Genomic DNA, 12,830 nt, shown 5'->3' with positions numbered 1-12,830 from the left:
CTCCCACAAAAACCAATGATAGCCTTCCAAATTAAAAAGACATGTTTTTTTCTAGCCAAAAAAAGACATGTTTTTCTTTCAAGGAAAAACTTCCGATATAATTCGAGGAAAAACTCCCTCATCAAAGTCAGGCAGAATTTGTTGTAATAGACCTTTGGAAGTTGTCGTGCTAAGGCTCTATAAAACCAATGCACTATAACACCAACTGCCGTCGAAGAAAATAAATGTGAATCGAAGGATCCAACCTGTAAACATGCAAACGAAGACTAGATTCATGGAGATCCATGGAAGACCAACATCAAATCGAATCCCACGAGATCCGTAAGAGAAACACCTTCAAACGCCCTCCGATGACGCTAGACCTAGAAGCTTGTAAAACGGTGGTCGAAAAGTCGTTATGGATTACAGAGGTTTATGGATGTTGAAGTCTCTAGTCAAAGACATAAGATAGTGATGGAGATGATGGTGAAGTCATTGGAGGAGATGTCAATGATGACGATTCCTTCGGCGGCGTTCTTACATCGCCAGAAGGGAGGGAGATAAAGCCTCCCTCCTCCTTCCTTGACCTTTTCCCTAGGTGGGAGAAGGATTCCCCCTCTGATTTTTGGTGGCCACGGTTGCGGAGCACGAGAGCCTCCTCCTGTGATTTCATCTGACTCTCAAGGGGGTTGATTCTGGATGCTAAAATCCGACTCTCATCAGTGTTTTCCCAAAATCCAAAAAATCTAAAAATTTGGTGTAGCTCCAAAACTCCCGGGGCAACTTTGAGGACAAAGGGGAGTTTCATAAGGTTCCCAAATGTCAAGCTCCATAAGGATCCCTTATAGAGGTATAAAGTATAGAAGGGATCCAGAGAGGGCATCCACCGCACCATTGACTCAGGCACAACGGCCACGACATCGAGATCCCCTGCCCCACCTAATACCGTCCTAACATGGGACTAGGTAGCATTCCATCGGGCCAGTCGAACTTATTAAAGAAACATCATTGGGTCACTCTTGTCGTGTGTACACCCACCTTCGCTACAAGACCGTCTCACACGCCCTCGCTAACGTACTAATGATCATGCTACTAAGGATACCCCCTACTATCAAGTAGATCATGGACACAACACACAAAACTATCACATTTTGTTGCCAAACACACCTCACACGATTTGATTCTCTTTATTACTATTCTCACAATAAAAAGCAATATCATTTATATATATATATATATATATATATATATATATATGCACACTTACATGAACATGCCATAAATTATTCAAAAACCCTGGATAAACCTCGTGGGCATGGACTTAAAATACTCAACTATGTGCTTGCTTATAGCTTCCACACCTCCAACGGCGAAGACACCTTCCCAGCGACTCCAGGCAGCTGTCCGAGCTCTCCCCAAGAATCGCCGTTGAAATTAATGCCCGTGGGCTAAGGTATATCCGTACTTTCCACAGGCTCTACGAGCGGGCTGGCACCGCCACTCCACGCCACCAAGACATATTCTTGTCGAACTCATGGTACTGAAGCACGAGAACTCAAAACACTAACTAGTTAAGATGATTTGTAATAGGTGACGCCACACACAAAACAGAGGTTGGTGCTGCTATCGAAGATGATAAATGAATAGTGGGTGTTAGAATCTCATGGTTAGAAATTTCACCAAGCTTATAAAAGTTCCATACGGATGAAAAATAACAAATACAATATAAAAGATCATTTCAATTGAAAAATAACATTAAAAAATGTAAAGCTAGTCTTTGCTAACTTGTCATGTGTACCTATTCAACTCTTTTTTTATGTCAATGAAATGGCTGAATTTCGTGTAAACCTCCATGTGGGCTCATGCTAGGTTGGATCGGTACATCCCAACAAACATGCACGTTCATCCTCCTAGGACATTGTCAAGTCAAGCACGACCGAATTCACATCACCAATTCTCATCCATTTGATTAAAAGAACATACGTAATTTTAAATGTTTGTTATTGTCATGATGAGGGGCGTCGGATGCACATCAGACGGACACGCGCCGCGGTGGTTCCACCGGAAAAAAGGTCGAATCCAACGAGGAAGATACCGAACCCGTAAAGCAAAAGCGAAGCCAAAAAAAAGAAAAAAGAGCGAGGCCAGACAAACAGGCCAGACCAAGAGCGCCGCGTCCACCACCGCCGGCACCACCGCACGCGCTTGGGGATCGATCCCTCCCCCCGAACTCGCGCCTCGCGCCCGGTAGTTGTCCCCGCAGCATCTGCGCTGACCGGGGCCCCGTCGATCCGGCCGCCGCGTGGGGTTTGGTTGGGTTTGGGCTAGGCTGGGTTGGTCCCTCCCCGAGGATCCATTTTTAGTCGGATTCCCGGGTCCCTCCGCGGGGCTACTAGATTCCCGGGGGAGGGGATGGATTTGGCGTCGGTCAACGAGGAGCTCGCCGAGATCGACGGGCAGATCGCCGACATCTTCCGCGCATTGCAGTAAGCTCGACTGATTCCCTTCTCTCTCTTTTTTTCTCTATATGTTTGAATTTTGTCATGCTTCGATGAAGTGCGCGGTAGATCTCCTCGGTGCTGCTGTTGATTTCGCGTATGGAGATCGGATTGTTGCCCGTAGAGAAGCGCGTGTGTTTGTTGTAGTCTCCGCAGAAATGGTAGTAGTATAATGCGACTAAGAAATGGGGTGAATTGATTGGTGGATTGATGCTTTGGTTGATTTTTCTGCAGAAATGGGTTCCAGAAGCTCGACAAGATCAAGGATGCCAACCGCCGGAGCAGGCAGCTCGAAGAGCTCACTGACAAGATGCGAGATTGCAAAAGGTATTCCTTCCTTCTTTTCCTCTGTATAATACTGTATACAGACAGTTGGCACACATATACTTGGTAGTAAAACGGCAGTGTTTGAACTTGATAAGTATGAATGCTACATTTGGCAAGAGTGTATATGTGGCCCCTGTTTGGCTCATGTTAACTTATCCATTTGCCACTGCAATTGTTTCACTATCTTATAGTACCAAATAGTACGATGCAGTGCATACTACTGGCAACGCCTGCTTTGAGATCTTATCCATGTGATTAACTAGTAGCTTCTAAGACAAAAAGATAGCTGGTTTACTGAATTTTGATGTTGCATGAGCTTCCTTGACTCCTTGTAAGTCATAACAGTTGACAGTAGTCATTTTGCTTATTTCCGTGTCCTTTATAGGCTTATCAAAGACTTCGAACGAGTTGTCAAAGATGAGGCAGGCAGTGTTGATCCCAACACTGCTAAATTTCTGAACGAGAGAAAGCAGTCGCTGGTACTGCCATGGAAACTCATTGGTCCCAATAATTTATTTATAAACCTTGCTATTGTGATTCTTCAACTTTTAATAAGCCTGATTTTGTCCTATTTCGCAGATCAAGGAATTGAACTCTTATGTTGCTCTGAAGAAACAGTGAGTTTTTACCTATCTCGTAATGTCATTTGGCTTGTATTGTAGCCGACTTCTGCATACACGCCCACAAGGACTTGTCCTGTGTTTCTAATTTAATTTGTGCATTATAATCACTCATAAACTTGAAGGAATATGTTTCATCAGTTCTGGTAACATCTCGTGATCATATAAATATTGTTTGGATTTCAGACATGCAAGTGAAAATAAGCGAGTTGATCTTTTTGATGCCCCAAGTGGTGAAGATGCCTTTGGTGAAGAAAATGTCCTGTTAGCATCAAGTAAGTAGCAATATTCCAGTCCCAGTAAGCGAAATGATGTGATAGCATCATTCCTTTCGGGCTCAAGGACTACAAATATTCCTTCTTTTCTACGCTGAAAATGGTTGACAAATGCACTGAAAGAAAATAAACGTCTTTGACATGTCCAGTGTGGATTTGTATATCTCTTAGACAGATTATTGTTCTCAGCATGTTTTTTCTTCTGTAGATATGTCAAACCAGCAGCTAATGCAGCATGGAGACAATCTAATGGATGAGACTGATCAAGCTCTCGCACGATCTAAACAGGTTAGCTTTCTCCTGCAGTGTACCTTTTCGTGGTGGGTCCAGTAGTTCAGCCTTGTTGGTATGTGTTCATGTTGGGGCTGTAAATTTGAGTTACACATTAATATTTCATAAAATAACCTTCTGTTGGATTATGTGTGCAATTTAATAGTCAACCATTCGTTTTTCATTATGAGCTATCAAATATGGAAACTCTTATATATTCTTGTCAGGCGTCATTGACCCTATGCCATAATTTGTTTATATAAGGAAATGTAGTGAACCACTCACATCTCTGTGTATAAAGTATTGCCATATTATTTTGATGTTTGGCTTGAGTGAATTACTCTGTCTATACAGTACGGCCATATTATTTTGGTATTTGGCTTGGTTGTTTGCATGTACCTTAATTTATTGGAAATTAAAAAGCACAGACACAGGGACGGAAAGACTGGGATACGCATACGGAGATACGGGATACGGCATTTTCCAAAAACAGCCATTCAGGGATACGGCGAGTATATATAAAATAAAATAAAAATATGCCATGTAATATAGAGTTAAGACTGAAAATTAAAGAGAAAGAGATCAGAATAGAGAATACTGCCCCATTTGGTGTACCTGTCAGGCCAACAACAACTAATCAATTCCAATCAACAAGCAAGCAGATTCGAGATTGAACAATGGACATTGAACAACATTACAACAGCACAAGCATTACTGCAAAAGCACTTATTCGACTATATATTCAGGCAAGCAGCAGCAGCACAAGCATTCAAATAGAGCAGCTGAGCAGGGCTTCCAGTAGCAGGCTAGCAGCAGCAGCAGCACAAGCGGGCAACAACAGCATAATATGGATAGCAAACAGAACAGCAGCAGCACAAGCAAAGAGCAGCAAGCATCCAGATCCAATAGCTTAGTAGAATAAATCTGAAGATTAAAAGTGGAAGAGGTTGAAGAATGAGGAGAGGCTGCTGGGTTATGTGCGGCTGCGAGGAGAGACTGCTGGTGCTGGTGCTGGAGGGGACGGTTGCCGGTCGAATCCAGGCAGTGGCGGCGACGAGTCCAGGAGGTGGCGACGCCTTCTCTGTGACTTGGGAGGTAGGGAGCACCTCTTTCTTATGCCGAGGGCGTGCGGGAAACCCTGCAAAATAGGGTTAGCCAATCGGCCGAGGCTGTTTTCTGGGCCAGGGTGCATCCCAAACGTGTCGCGGCATATCCCCGTCTTTTTTTCTTTTTTCTTAATTCGAACTTCGAGGATACTGCAAAATTCATGTATCCCCATACCTCGCCGTATCAGAACGATAGTTCGGCAATATCTGGCGTGTCCGTTCTTTTTAGACTGGAAGTTGTTTGTCTTTGTGTTTCATCTGCATCATTATTTTTATTCTATGTGCATGATGCCATGTTTGATAGATTCTTCTTTATTGCAAATGAGTTTATCGTACAGTATATGTTTAATTGTGCTAATTTTACTTTCTTGGAGCAAGTTGATATCTTTGTAAGAAATGTGTAAATGATTCTCTGCTTTTCTTGCATTTATTTGTTATAACTGTTTGTAGAAATCTATGCACGTGTACTTTGTTTTCCCTCGTGTATATCCAAAACTTATTTCTGTTGGTATGACCTATAACTGACTTGCGGGGCATCTCCCAAGGAAAACCCATTTATGGAAAATGTTTGAAGTTTCTGCTCACAAAAAGAACTATTGTGTTGTTGTTTGAATGTTTGATCTTATAAAAATGTTGTTCCTGGTTGTACAACTAGGTGGTTGGGCTGACTTATTACGATATGGTGGTTGGGCTTGCTCCTCTTTATCTGTCCTTCTCTTCTTGCAAGTGCTCATATAGGTTTCAGTTGCAAGTTTGTTTCCCCGTGCAGTCAGATATTCATCTCAATACAGACAAGTTATAAGCAAATGCTTGGTCACACATTGGATATTTCTGTTCTAAGTGTGGGCATGAGACTATTGCCCAAGTCCTTACCATTTGTATTTTTTAGTTGTTTTAAGCCTTTAACTGATAAATATACAATTTGTTGGGGCAGAACCTCAAGTTCTTACACAAATTGCAGTGCTCTTGCTTTCATAATAATGTGCTTCAATGCTTTATTATTGCTCCCACATACTGATTTCGTGTTATCTTTTGTAGACTGTCCAAGAGACGATCAATGTGGGTACAGAAACTGCAGCTGCTCTCAAAGCACAGGCAAGACATTCTTTCTGATTCTCAGAAGCAGCCTGTCATTGTATTATGCTGTCTAAGAGGGACACAACATACCAGGGTTAACTTTTGGCTATTTCTTACCAGACAGAGCAAATGAGCAGGGTTGTTAATGAGCTGGATTCCATTCATTTCTCCATGAAAAAGGCATCAAAATTGGTGAAAGAAATTGGTAGGCAGGTAAGTACTTCTCTCTGGAAATCCTTACGTTTTCGCTGTCAACTCAATTGTTATTTATTTCCACTTTAAATGATGCAGGTTGCAACTGACCGCTGCATCATGGGATTGCTTTTTCTCATTGTCGCTGGAGTCATAGCTGTAATAATTGTTAAGGTGAGTGCTAGCTTCTTGAGTGACCTACTTAGTCACATTACTTGGTGTATTACACACACACCCAGCCAAGTAGGATAAATATGTTGGAAACTATACATAACTCGATTTGGCTACTTCCTTGCCTATTGGCCTTTTGGTTTGATGTGAGGTTTACAGAAGTTGGTGGGAATGCACCCTTCCTCAAGCAATCACTGTGCTGTTTGGTGGCGTGGATCAGATGCTTCCACACTAGCTCACTAAACGTAAAGACCACATGGCTAGAAGATAAAGATCAGGCAACCATTAATTTGCTGATTTACCCATTAATTGGGAAAACTGCCCATATCATGTATTCCATGACAGTTCTTTGTGGACTAAAATATATCCGAACACTAGTTCACTGTTCATGCACATAGACAGCCAGACAGCTGTTGGTGCATCGATATTTACGTGCTTTCAGAATTCTGTTACACTGCCTTAGTGGGGAGTGCATCGAACATTTGTGGACATGAAAAAACCGATAACTAACTTGTAGTATTACATTAATGTGTCTTTTATGTTCACCACGTTCTGGTTTTACAGTGCCCTTCTGATGATTTCATTGCAGATTGTGAACCCACACAACAAGGACATTCCTGACCTCCCCGGGCTCGCTCCACCGGTCGGCAGAAGGCTGTTGTCCATTGCAGAGGGCAAGTGAGCATCCACACAACACAAGTGTAAAATACCCTGATGAGGCGCCGTGTGCGGTCGCTTGGAAGTTCCTTGAATCATGCCGCGCAAACTGTTGTAAACTTGTAAAACCGAAGCTTGCCAAACCACTGTAGAATTGTATGTTGTTATTCTTTTGACAAGCAGGCAGGTTTGTTTCTGGCAAGGACCGTATGTTCCCTGTGAAAACATTGACATCTGTATACTTTACACAGACAATCTGGAATCATGGCAGTGATACACACATACTTGAGTTTTGCAAATAACAGTTCCAGGTTGTGCTGTTACTTATGTGTAGTGGGTAGTCAATCTCTTGCGGGGCAGCTTGAAGAATCGTGGATGGGCCGCTTTGAGCCTTTGGTCTTGCAAGGAATTTCATGGCACCTGAGGCCGCCTTTTTCCCGGTTCAAGCTGCCCGATTTTCGCCCCCTTTCCAGTCAAAAGGTGTCGAGCAGCCGTCAAAAGATCAGCTCATCCATGGTGTTTTCAACGCCCTTCTGCACTAGCTCCAGATGGTGCACCATGTACGCTCTCTTCTACTATAACCTGAAAAGGACTCGCTAAATTAGAAAATCGTTTAGCGCAAAGATTCAGAATAAACAATGGGCACGGCGAGGAGAAAGCGGCAACCCGCCAACCCTTGAGAAACAAGAGCGTTGATCTCGTCGCCGTGCATGGCATGCTCCGATGGCCTCTGCCCGTCGGATTAGCGCGAATGGGGATCGGCAGCTCGGTCGTTGTCCTCGTCGGAACGCGGGCTGCGTAGTCTCCCCGCCCGCCCACTTGATCACCGTGACTGACTCCCCACCACCACCACCATCGGCACAGTGCCCGTGCGTTGCTACGAGAAACCTAACGCGCGCACGTTCGGAAAAGAAAAAACCCTACCGTACGGATCAATTCCGACGGATGAGTGATATGGTCTAACAAGATTGCCAAAGGCTGGCAGCTCACAGGTTTCTTTCACCTGGTTGGCACGCTTGTTTGTTGGTTTGCTCCGCCGTTGGAAACAAACACGGACCGGACCGCCTCTCCGAGCTCCTCATCTTTGACTGATTTTCTTCTACTAGTAACCATGCACGTGCACGCACATGTCCCTCATCAAATATAAATGTGAATATGCTCAAAGTACCCAAAATTTAAAATCCATGTCCTAGTACAATTTTTAAAAAAATGTTCATAAATGGGAATCTATATATAAGTATTCTAGAATGAGCTTTTGGAGATAAATTATAGTTGAACATAAGAATCTTAAGATTCCTTTCAAAAACCAATAAATACATTCAGTAAACACCATGCTAGGTGTATGCCAAGTGCACTTCATAGAGTTTTACACTGAACAAATACTATGCCGAGTACATATCTGCCTTTGCAGGGTGCTCAGCATAGAATGTTTTTTATGTAGTGTATTTGCCCAAAGAAAAATTTCAACATCACAAACTGCAGGCTCCTCATAGAGAAAGATCGTTTTGATATACTGAAGAGGCATTTAATATTAATGTGAAAATAAATGAGGTTACATCTATTGTTAACATGGTATATAGATACAATCCACCAAATACAAATAGGGCTATTCAAACAAGACTTCAAATCGTAATCTGAAAATAAGGAGGTGCACTTAACTTTGGTGGCAAACAGAGCACATAACAAATCTGACGTGAATTATCATATGCATGTGTGCAAATGCACATACAAAGTAATGCACAATTTTTTTTTCAATATTCAAGCTTGTACTATGTACAAATAACCAAGTCAAAAAATATTGCAGTACGATCGAATATTGGAAATCAACTACATATGTTCAGATTTTCAGTGTAAAAACAGGGCAATAAAGCAGGAATACAACGACGCTGGATGTCTCCAAGCAGCTCAAAGCAAAATCCTGTCAGGCAATGACCTCACTATGTGTGTCGCTGCTGTTGATGGCGTCTTTGTCTTCTATGCATGACAGAAGCAACTTATATGGGGCATGAAGATGACAATAACTGTTGCACGGGCATGGTCCCAAGCTAAGCTATGCTCGCCTGAATTAGAATTTGGCGAAGAGCATTGTTGTATCATCACTTGTGTCTGAATTAGAATATATGATAGCTGTGTTGCAAACAGAATATTCAGTTTCGCTATTTCTATAAGTAAAATAAAAACCACAATCCATCAGTGTGTAATTCCATCTATCAACAGAAGGCCATATATTTTATTTAACTTTGAATGCAGATTGGCCTATTTCTTAGCAAAAGAGTCCATATCTGGAAAAAGAAATTTTGGATTGGAAAATGCATTTAGGAAATTTCAAACCAGAATCACCACGTCTTAAGCTCAACTTAACTGGAAGAACCACTACGAAGTTTTCAATACAAAATAGTCAGATTGTTACGCAAAAAAACATTGAGAGTAGCATTACTACATGTGGAAATCATCATAATAATTAGAAGAGCATACCCTACCGAGATGGATAGGGGAGCCGATACATATAGACCAGTGTGCAACACATGATATCAACAAATATAAGGTGAGATTCTACTGACCATATTTGTGTCGCAAAATCAATTTCAACAGTATAATCTAATAGTAGAGGGTAAACATAGATAAGTGTTTACCTCTTGTCCGATGTCTTTGTTAACGCCATTGACATTTCCAAAATCGTCCTGCAACCTTCCATTTATGTGATTGTTATAAATACACCTCAAATCTGATGTGATCACAAACTGTAAAAAATAAAATGAGCAGATAAGCATCACATTCCAACCATAATCCATCAAACTTTAATAAGTAGTACATAGATAAGCTATAAAAACTATTTTCTTTCAGTGAAAGCACAAAAGAAACATTACTGGATGAGGTAATAAAGAATAGCTAAATGATGCAACAATGGGAACATATTCAGATTTCAGAATACAATAAGTTTGAGGCTCGTATTAAAAAGGAACTTCAATGCCCTTCATTTGATTTTGCTGGAGAATGTTTCAAGGGATTTCTGAATAACTTTATCGTTTCTAACTAAATTGCAAGGTTAGTTTGTAAAGCCAAATATCAAATTAGCATTGAAAAGAATACATATAGATTACACGTTTGCACTTAGTTTATGTACATACCCAGCACCGGGGTGTACCTTCATGTGATTGAAGGCTGATGTAGAGAGCCAAGAGTTACGCAACAATACACATGTTGTGGAGCATCTATATCTCGTATACTAACTTCACACCTCAATATTTCTCTGAAATACAACCATAAAAAATATTAAGCCAAAGTGCCTTGTCAAATCTGAAATTTACAGCATGAAAATAGTACTAAGATAACAATAAAAAAATTAAGCCGAAGTGTCTTGTCAAATCTGCAATTTACGGCATGAAAAGACCACTAATATCACACTATCGTTTCAGAGTGGCACACTATCATTTTCCTCTGCTAATGTACACAAATATAGAAATTCAAAAGGAGCCTCAAACTAACCTTTCACTTTACCACTCCCTACCTTCCCCTTTGCCATTGCTGGCACCATATTCTTCATGTTCATCTTCTAGGTAGCCCACTCGCAACAGCAGCAAGCCACCGGCCATGTCGCTACACTGCCATGTTCTTGACCCTCGGCAGAATAATTCACTTAAGATAAGATAGCTTAATTAAAATACATTAACAAGAAAATAATGTGGTAGGTTGAACTTCTTTGCAGTGGTGCTGAAGCTTTCCTGGCAGATTTGACAATTAGCCTCACTAATCAGGTTCTTCGTATCACTGAAGAAAAATGAAGGCCAGTCACAATTTTGAATGGATAGATAACCGTCTAGTATCAACCAACTAATAGTAAAAATACATGAAGATGGTACTATCATCCGGCATTCAGCGCTGCTCCCATGATTGCAGAATGGGCAGGAAAAGACCGTATCGAGTTTGTCCATCCACTTCCTAGGGGGTGGCCTAGCGGCCGCTTTTCTCTTCCCAATGGTTCAACTTCTCTCCTTCATTCAAAATCTACAAAGAGCAGCGGTGTTATAATCTATCTATCAAAATGACGAATTGATGATAATACATATAACACATCAATGGAGTTGCTAATCAGGAGGAAATCAATAGTTGATATTTTCCTGAAACATACAACAATTGTACGCATGAGGGTATTCAGATGCATAGTAGTAATTATTAGTATTACCATAATAAAAAGCACCAAGCTATCACGCATCATCCATTGTAAAAGATCCCTGAAATTTGCAACCACGCAAGATAAGACAGCGAACCAATCATACACATATCATCCAGAAGATGGAATCAAGGAACACAACAACATGCATGGTCCTACCATGGACAATACACCCAGGGGCGGATCTGGCATAGAAATCGTGTGAAGGCCCCATCCCTACCCTACTCGAATTGATCGATTTGGTTTAAAAAGAAAGAGAATTGAGGCCGCAGTGGATGAGAAGAAACAACCCATCTAGCTGCTCATGCATACCTCAAAGAGAGGGAGGAGATAAGAAGGCCGGACGAAGACTGGACGGGGTGGAGACAACAGCAGGATGTCCCCAGGCTAGAGGAAGTTCCGGAGAGGCGACGGCGAGGGGGTGGAGAAAGCAGCAGGATGTCCGCCTCGATGCCCTTGTGCTGCACCTGGGCGCACTCGCGGCAGTCTTGCTCCTCGTCCATGAGCGCCCGGTCGAGCACCAAGAGCAGCCTACTCCTCGCGCCCACTCCGGGCCCGGAGACGGTTGAGGCGGCTGCGTCCTTCGAGGCGAGCGTATGGAAACGTGAGGCCTGCCGGGGGTGAGGGAGAGGAGGCAGCGGTGGGTGAGTCGGAGCGGGGCGAGGGAGAGGAGAGAGATGGTGGTCGCCATTTTCGTCCTCTGCTGCCCGCTTATCGTGTGGGATGGTGAAGAGGGAGAAGAGGGGAACTTGGGAGGAGATCCCCGCCTGCGTCGCGTGGGGGCGGCGGTGGACACGACGCGGCCATGGGGAGAGGTGAGCGGGCGAGGGGAGGGAGCAGTTATTTTTGGGAGACAGAAGTGGAGAGAAACGAGAAAAATCTTTGGTTGTTTCCATAATTAAGGGAATCATGCGAGCGAGGGAGATCACGCACTAATTTTGTTCCATAAATCAGGCAGGTGGGCCGCGGGATCGAAGGATGCGGAGCGCGGAGAATTGGCAGACGATAGCGTCTGCTTGGCAAAATATTTAATCTGAGATGTTGATCTATTTCGCTAACCATTGACATAATATGGACGGTAGGATATGTTTAAGTTAATTTAATCAGAAGGTCCAGATTATCCCGTGTACAGTTTGTTGTGTGGCTTTAGAGGAGTTTATGTTTGCTCTTTTAATAGTAGTATAGATGACATAATATGGACGGTAGGATATGTCTAAGTTAATTTAATCAGAAAGTCCTGATTATTCCGTGTACAATTTGTTGTGTGACTTTAGAGGAGTTTATGTTTGCTCTTTTAATAGTAGTATAGATATCCAACGGAGCATCTTTGCACTAGATTATAGTAATGGCCATCGACGAGAGGGGTCTTGCTGCCGGTGCAACCGCATTCATACTTGTCGCCAAGAAGAGAGCACCGTGGTCAAGAGGTGGGGTCTGCAATGTGCATTCTGACGGTGACTTGGCTCTGGCTGAGATAGAGGTTGCGA

General features: G+C 42.6%; 1 protein-coding gene and 1 long non-coding RNA gene across 3 annotated transcripts; one reads left to right on the top strand and one right to left on the bottom strand.

The window, feature by feature from the left end:
• Window positions 1–2,085: 2,085 nt before the first annotated feature.
• On the top strand, window positions 2,086–7,474 carry LOC101290615 (novel plant SNARE 11). The gene is made up of 10 exons (XM_044567659.1): window positions 2,086–2,465; window positions 2,712–2,804; window positions 3,190–3,283; window positions 3,384–3,421; window positions 3,611–3,699; window positions 3,908–3,987; window positions 6,114–6,170; window positions 6,273–6,365; window positions 6,444–6,518; window positions 7,105–7,474. The coding sequence occupies exons 1-10, from the start codon at window positions 2,392–2,394 to the stop codon at window positions 7,195–7,197; spliced, it is 786 nt and encodes a 261-aa protein (XP_044423594.1). The 5' UTR covers window positions 2,086–2,391; the 3' UTR covers window positions 7,198–7,474.
• A 1,418-nt stretch (window positions 7,475–8,892) lies between these two features.
• On the bottom strand, window positions 8,893–12,218 carry LOC123148279 (uncharacterized). 2 transcript variants are annotated; one of them, XR_006473718.1, is made up of 7 exons: window positions 11,656–12,218; window positions 11,356–11,404; window positions 11,020–11,177; window positions 10,659–10,940; window positions 10,301–10,422; window positions 9,806–9,913; window positions 8,893–9,299 (listed from the first exon to the last, which is right to left on the bottom strand). It is a non-coding gene; the product is annotated as an uncharacterized lncRNA (long non-coding RNA). The 2 variants fall into 2 exon arrangements; XR_006473719.1 differs by having other exon boundaries at window positions 10,318–10,422.
• Window positions 12,219–12,830: the final 612 nt, after the last annotated feature.

Source organism: Triticum aestivum, chromosome 7A (assembly GCF_018294505.1).
Source record: "Triticum aestivum cultivar Chinese Spring chromosome 7A, IWGSC CS RefSeq v2.1, whole genome shotgun sequence".
NCBI lineage: Eukaryota > Viridiplantae > Streptophyta > Magnoliopsida > Poales > Poaceae > Triticum > Triticum aestivum.
The sequence above is the reverse complement of the archived record's forward strand: the minus strand, read 5'-3'. Positions and strand labels throughout refer to the sequence as shown.

Bases quoted from the DNA above. Each gene is read 5' to 3' on its own strand.
- LOC101290615 (XM_044567659.1), top strand. From the start codon at position 2,392: ATGGATTTGGCGTCGGTCAACGAGGAGCTCGCCGAGATCGACGGGCAG. The intron at 3,988-6,113 runs GTTAGCTTTCTC...TATCTTTTGTAG, and splicing joins CTCTCGCACGATCTAAACAG to ACTGTCCAAGAGACGATCAA. The intron at 6,519-7,104 runs GTGAGTGCTAGC...ATTTCATTGCAG, and splicing joins TAGCTGTAATAATTGTTAAG to ATTGTGAACCCACACAACAA.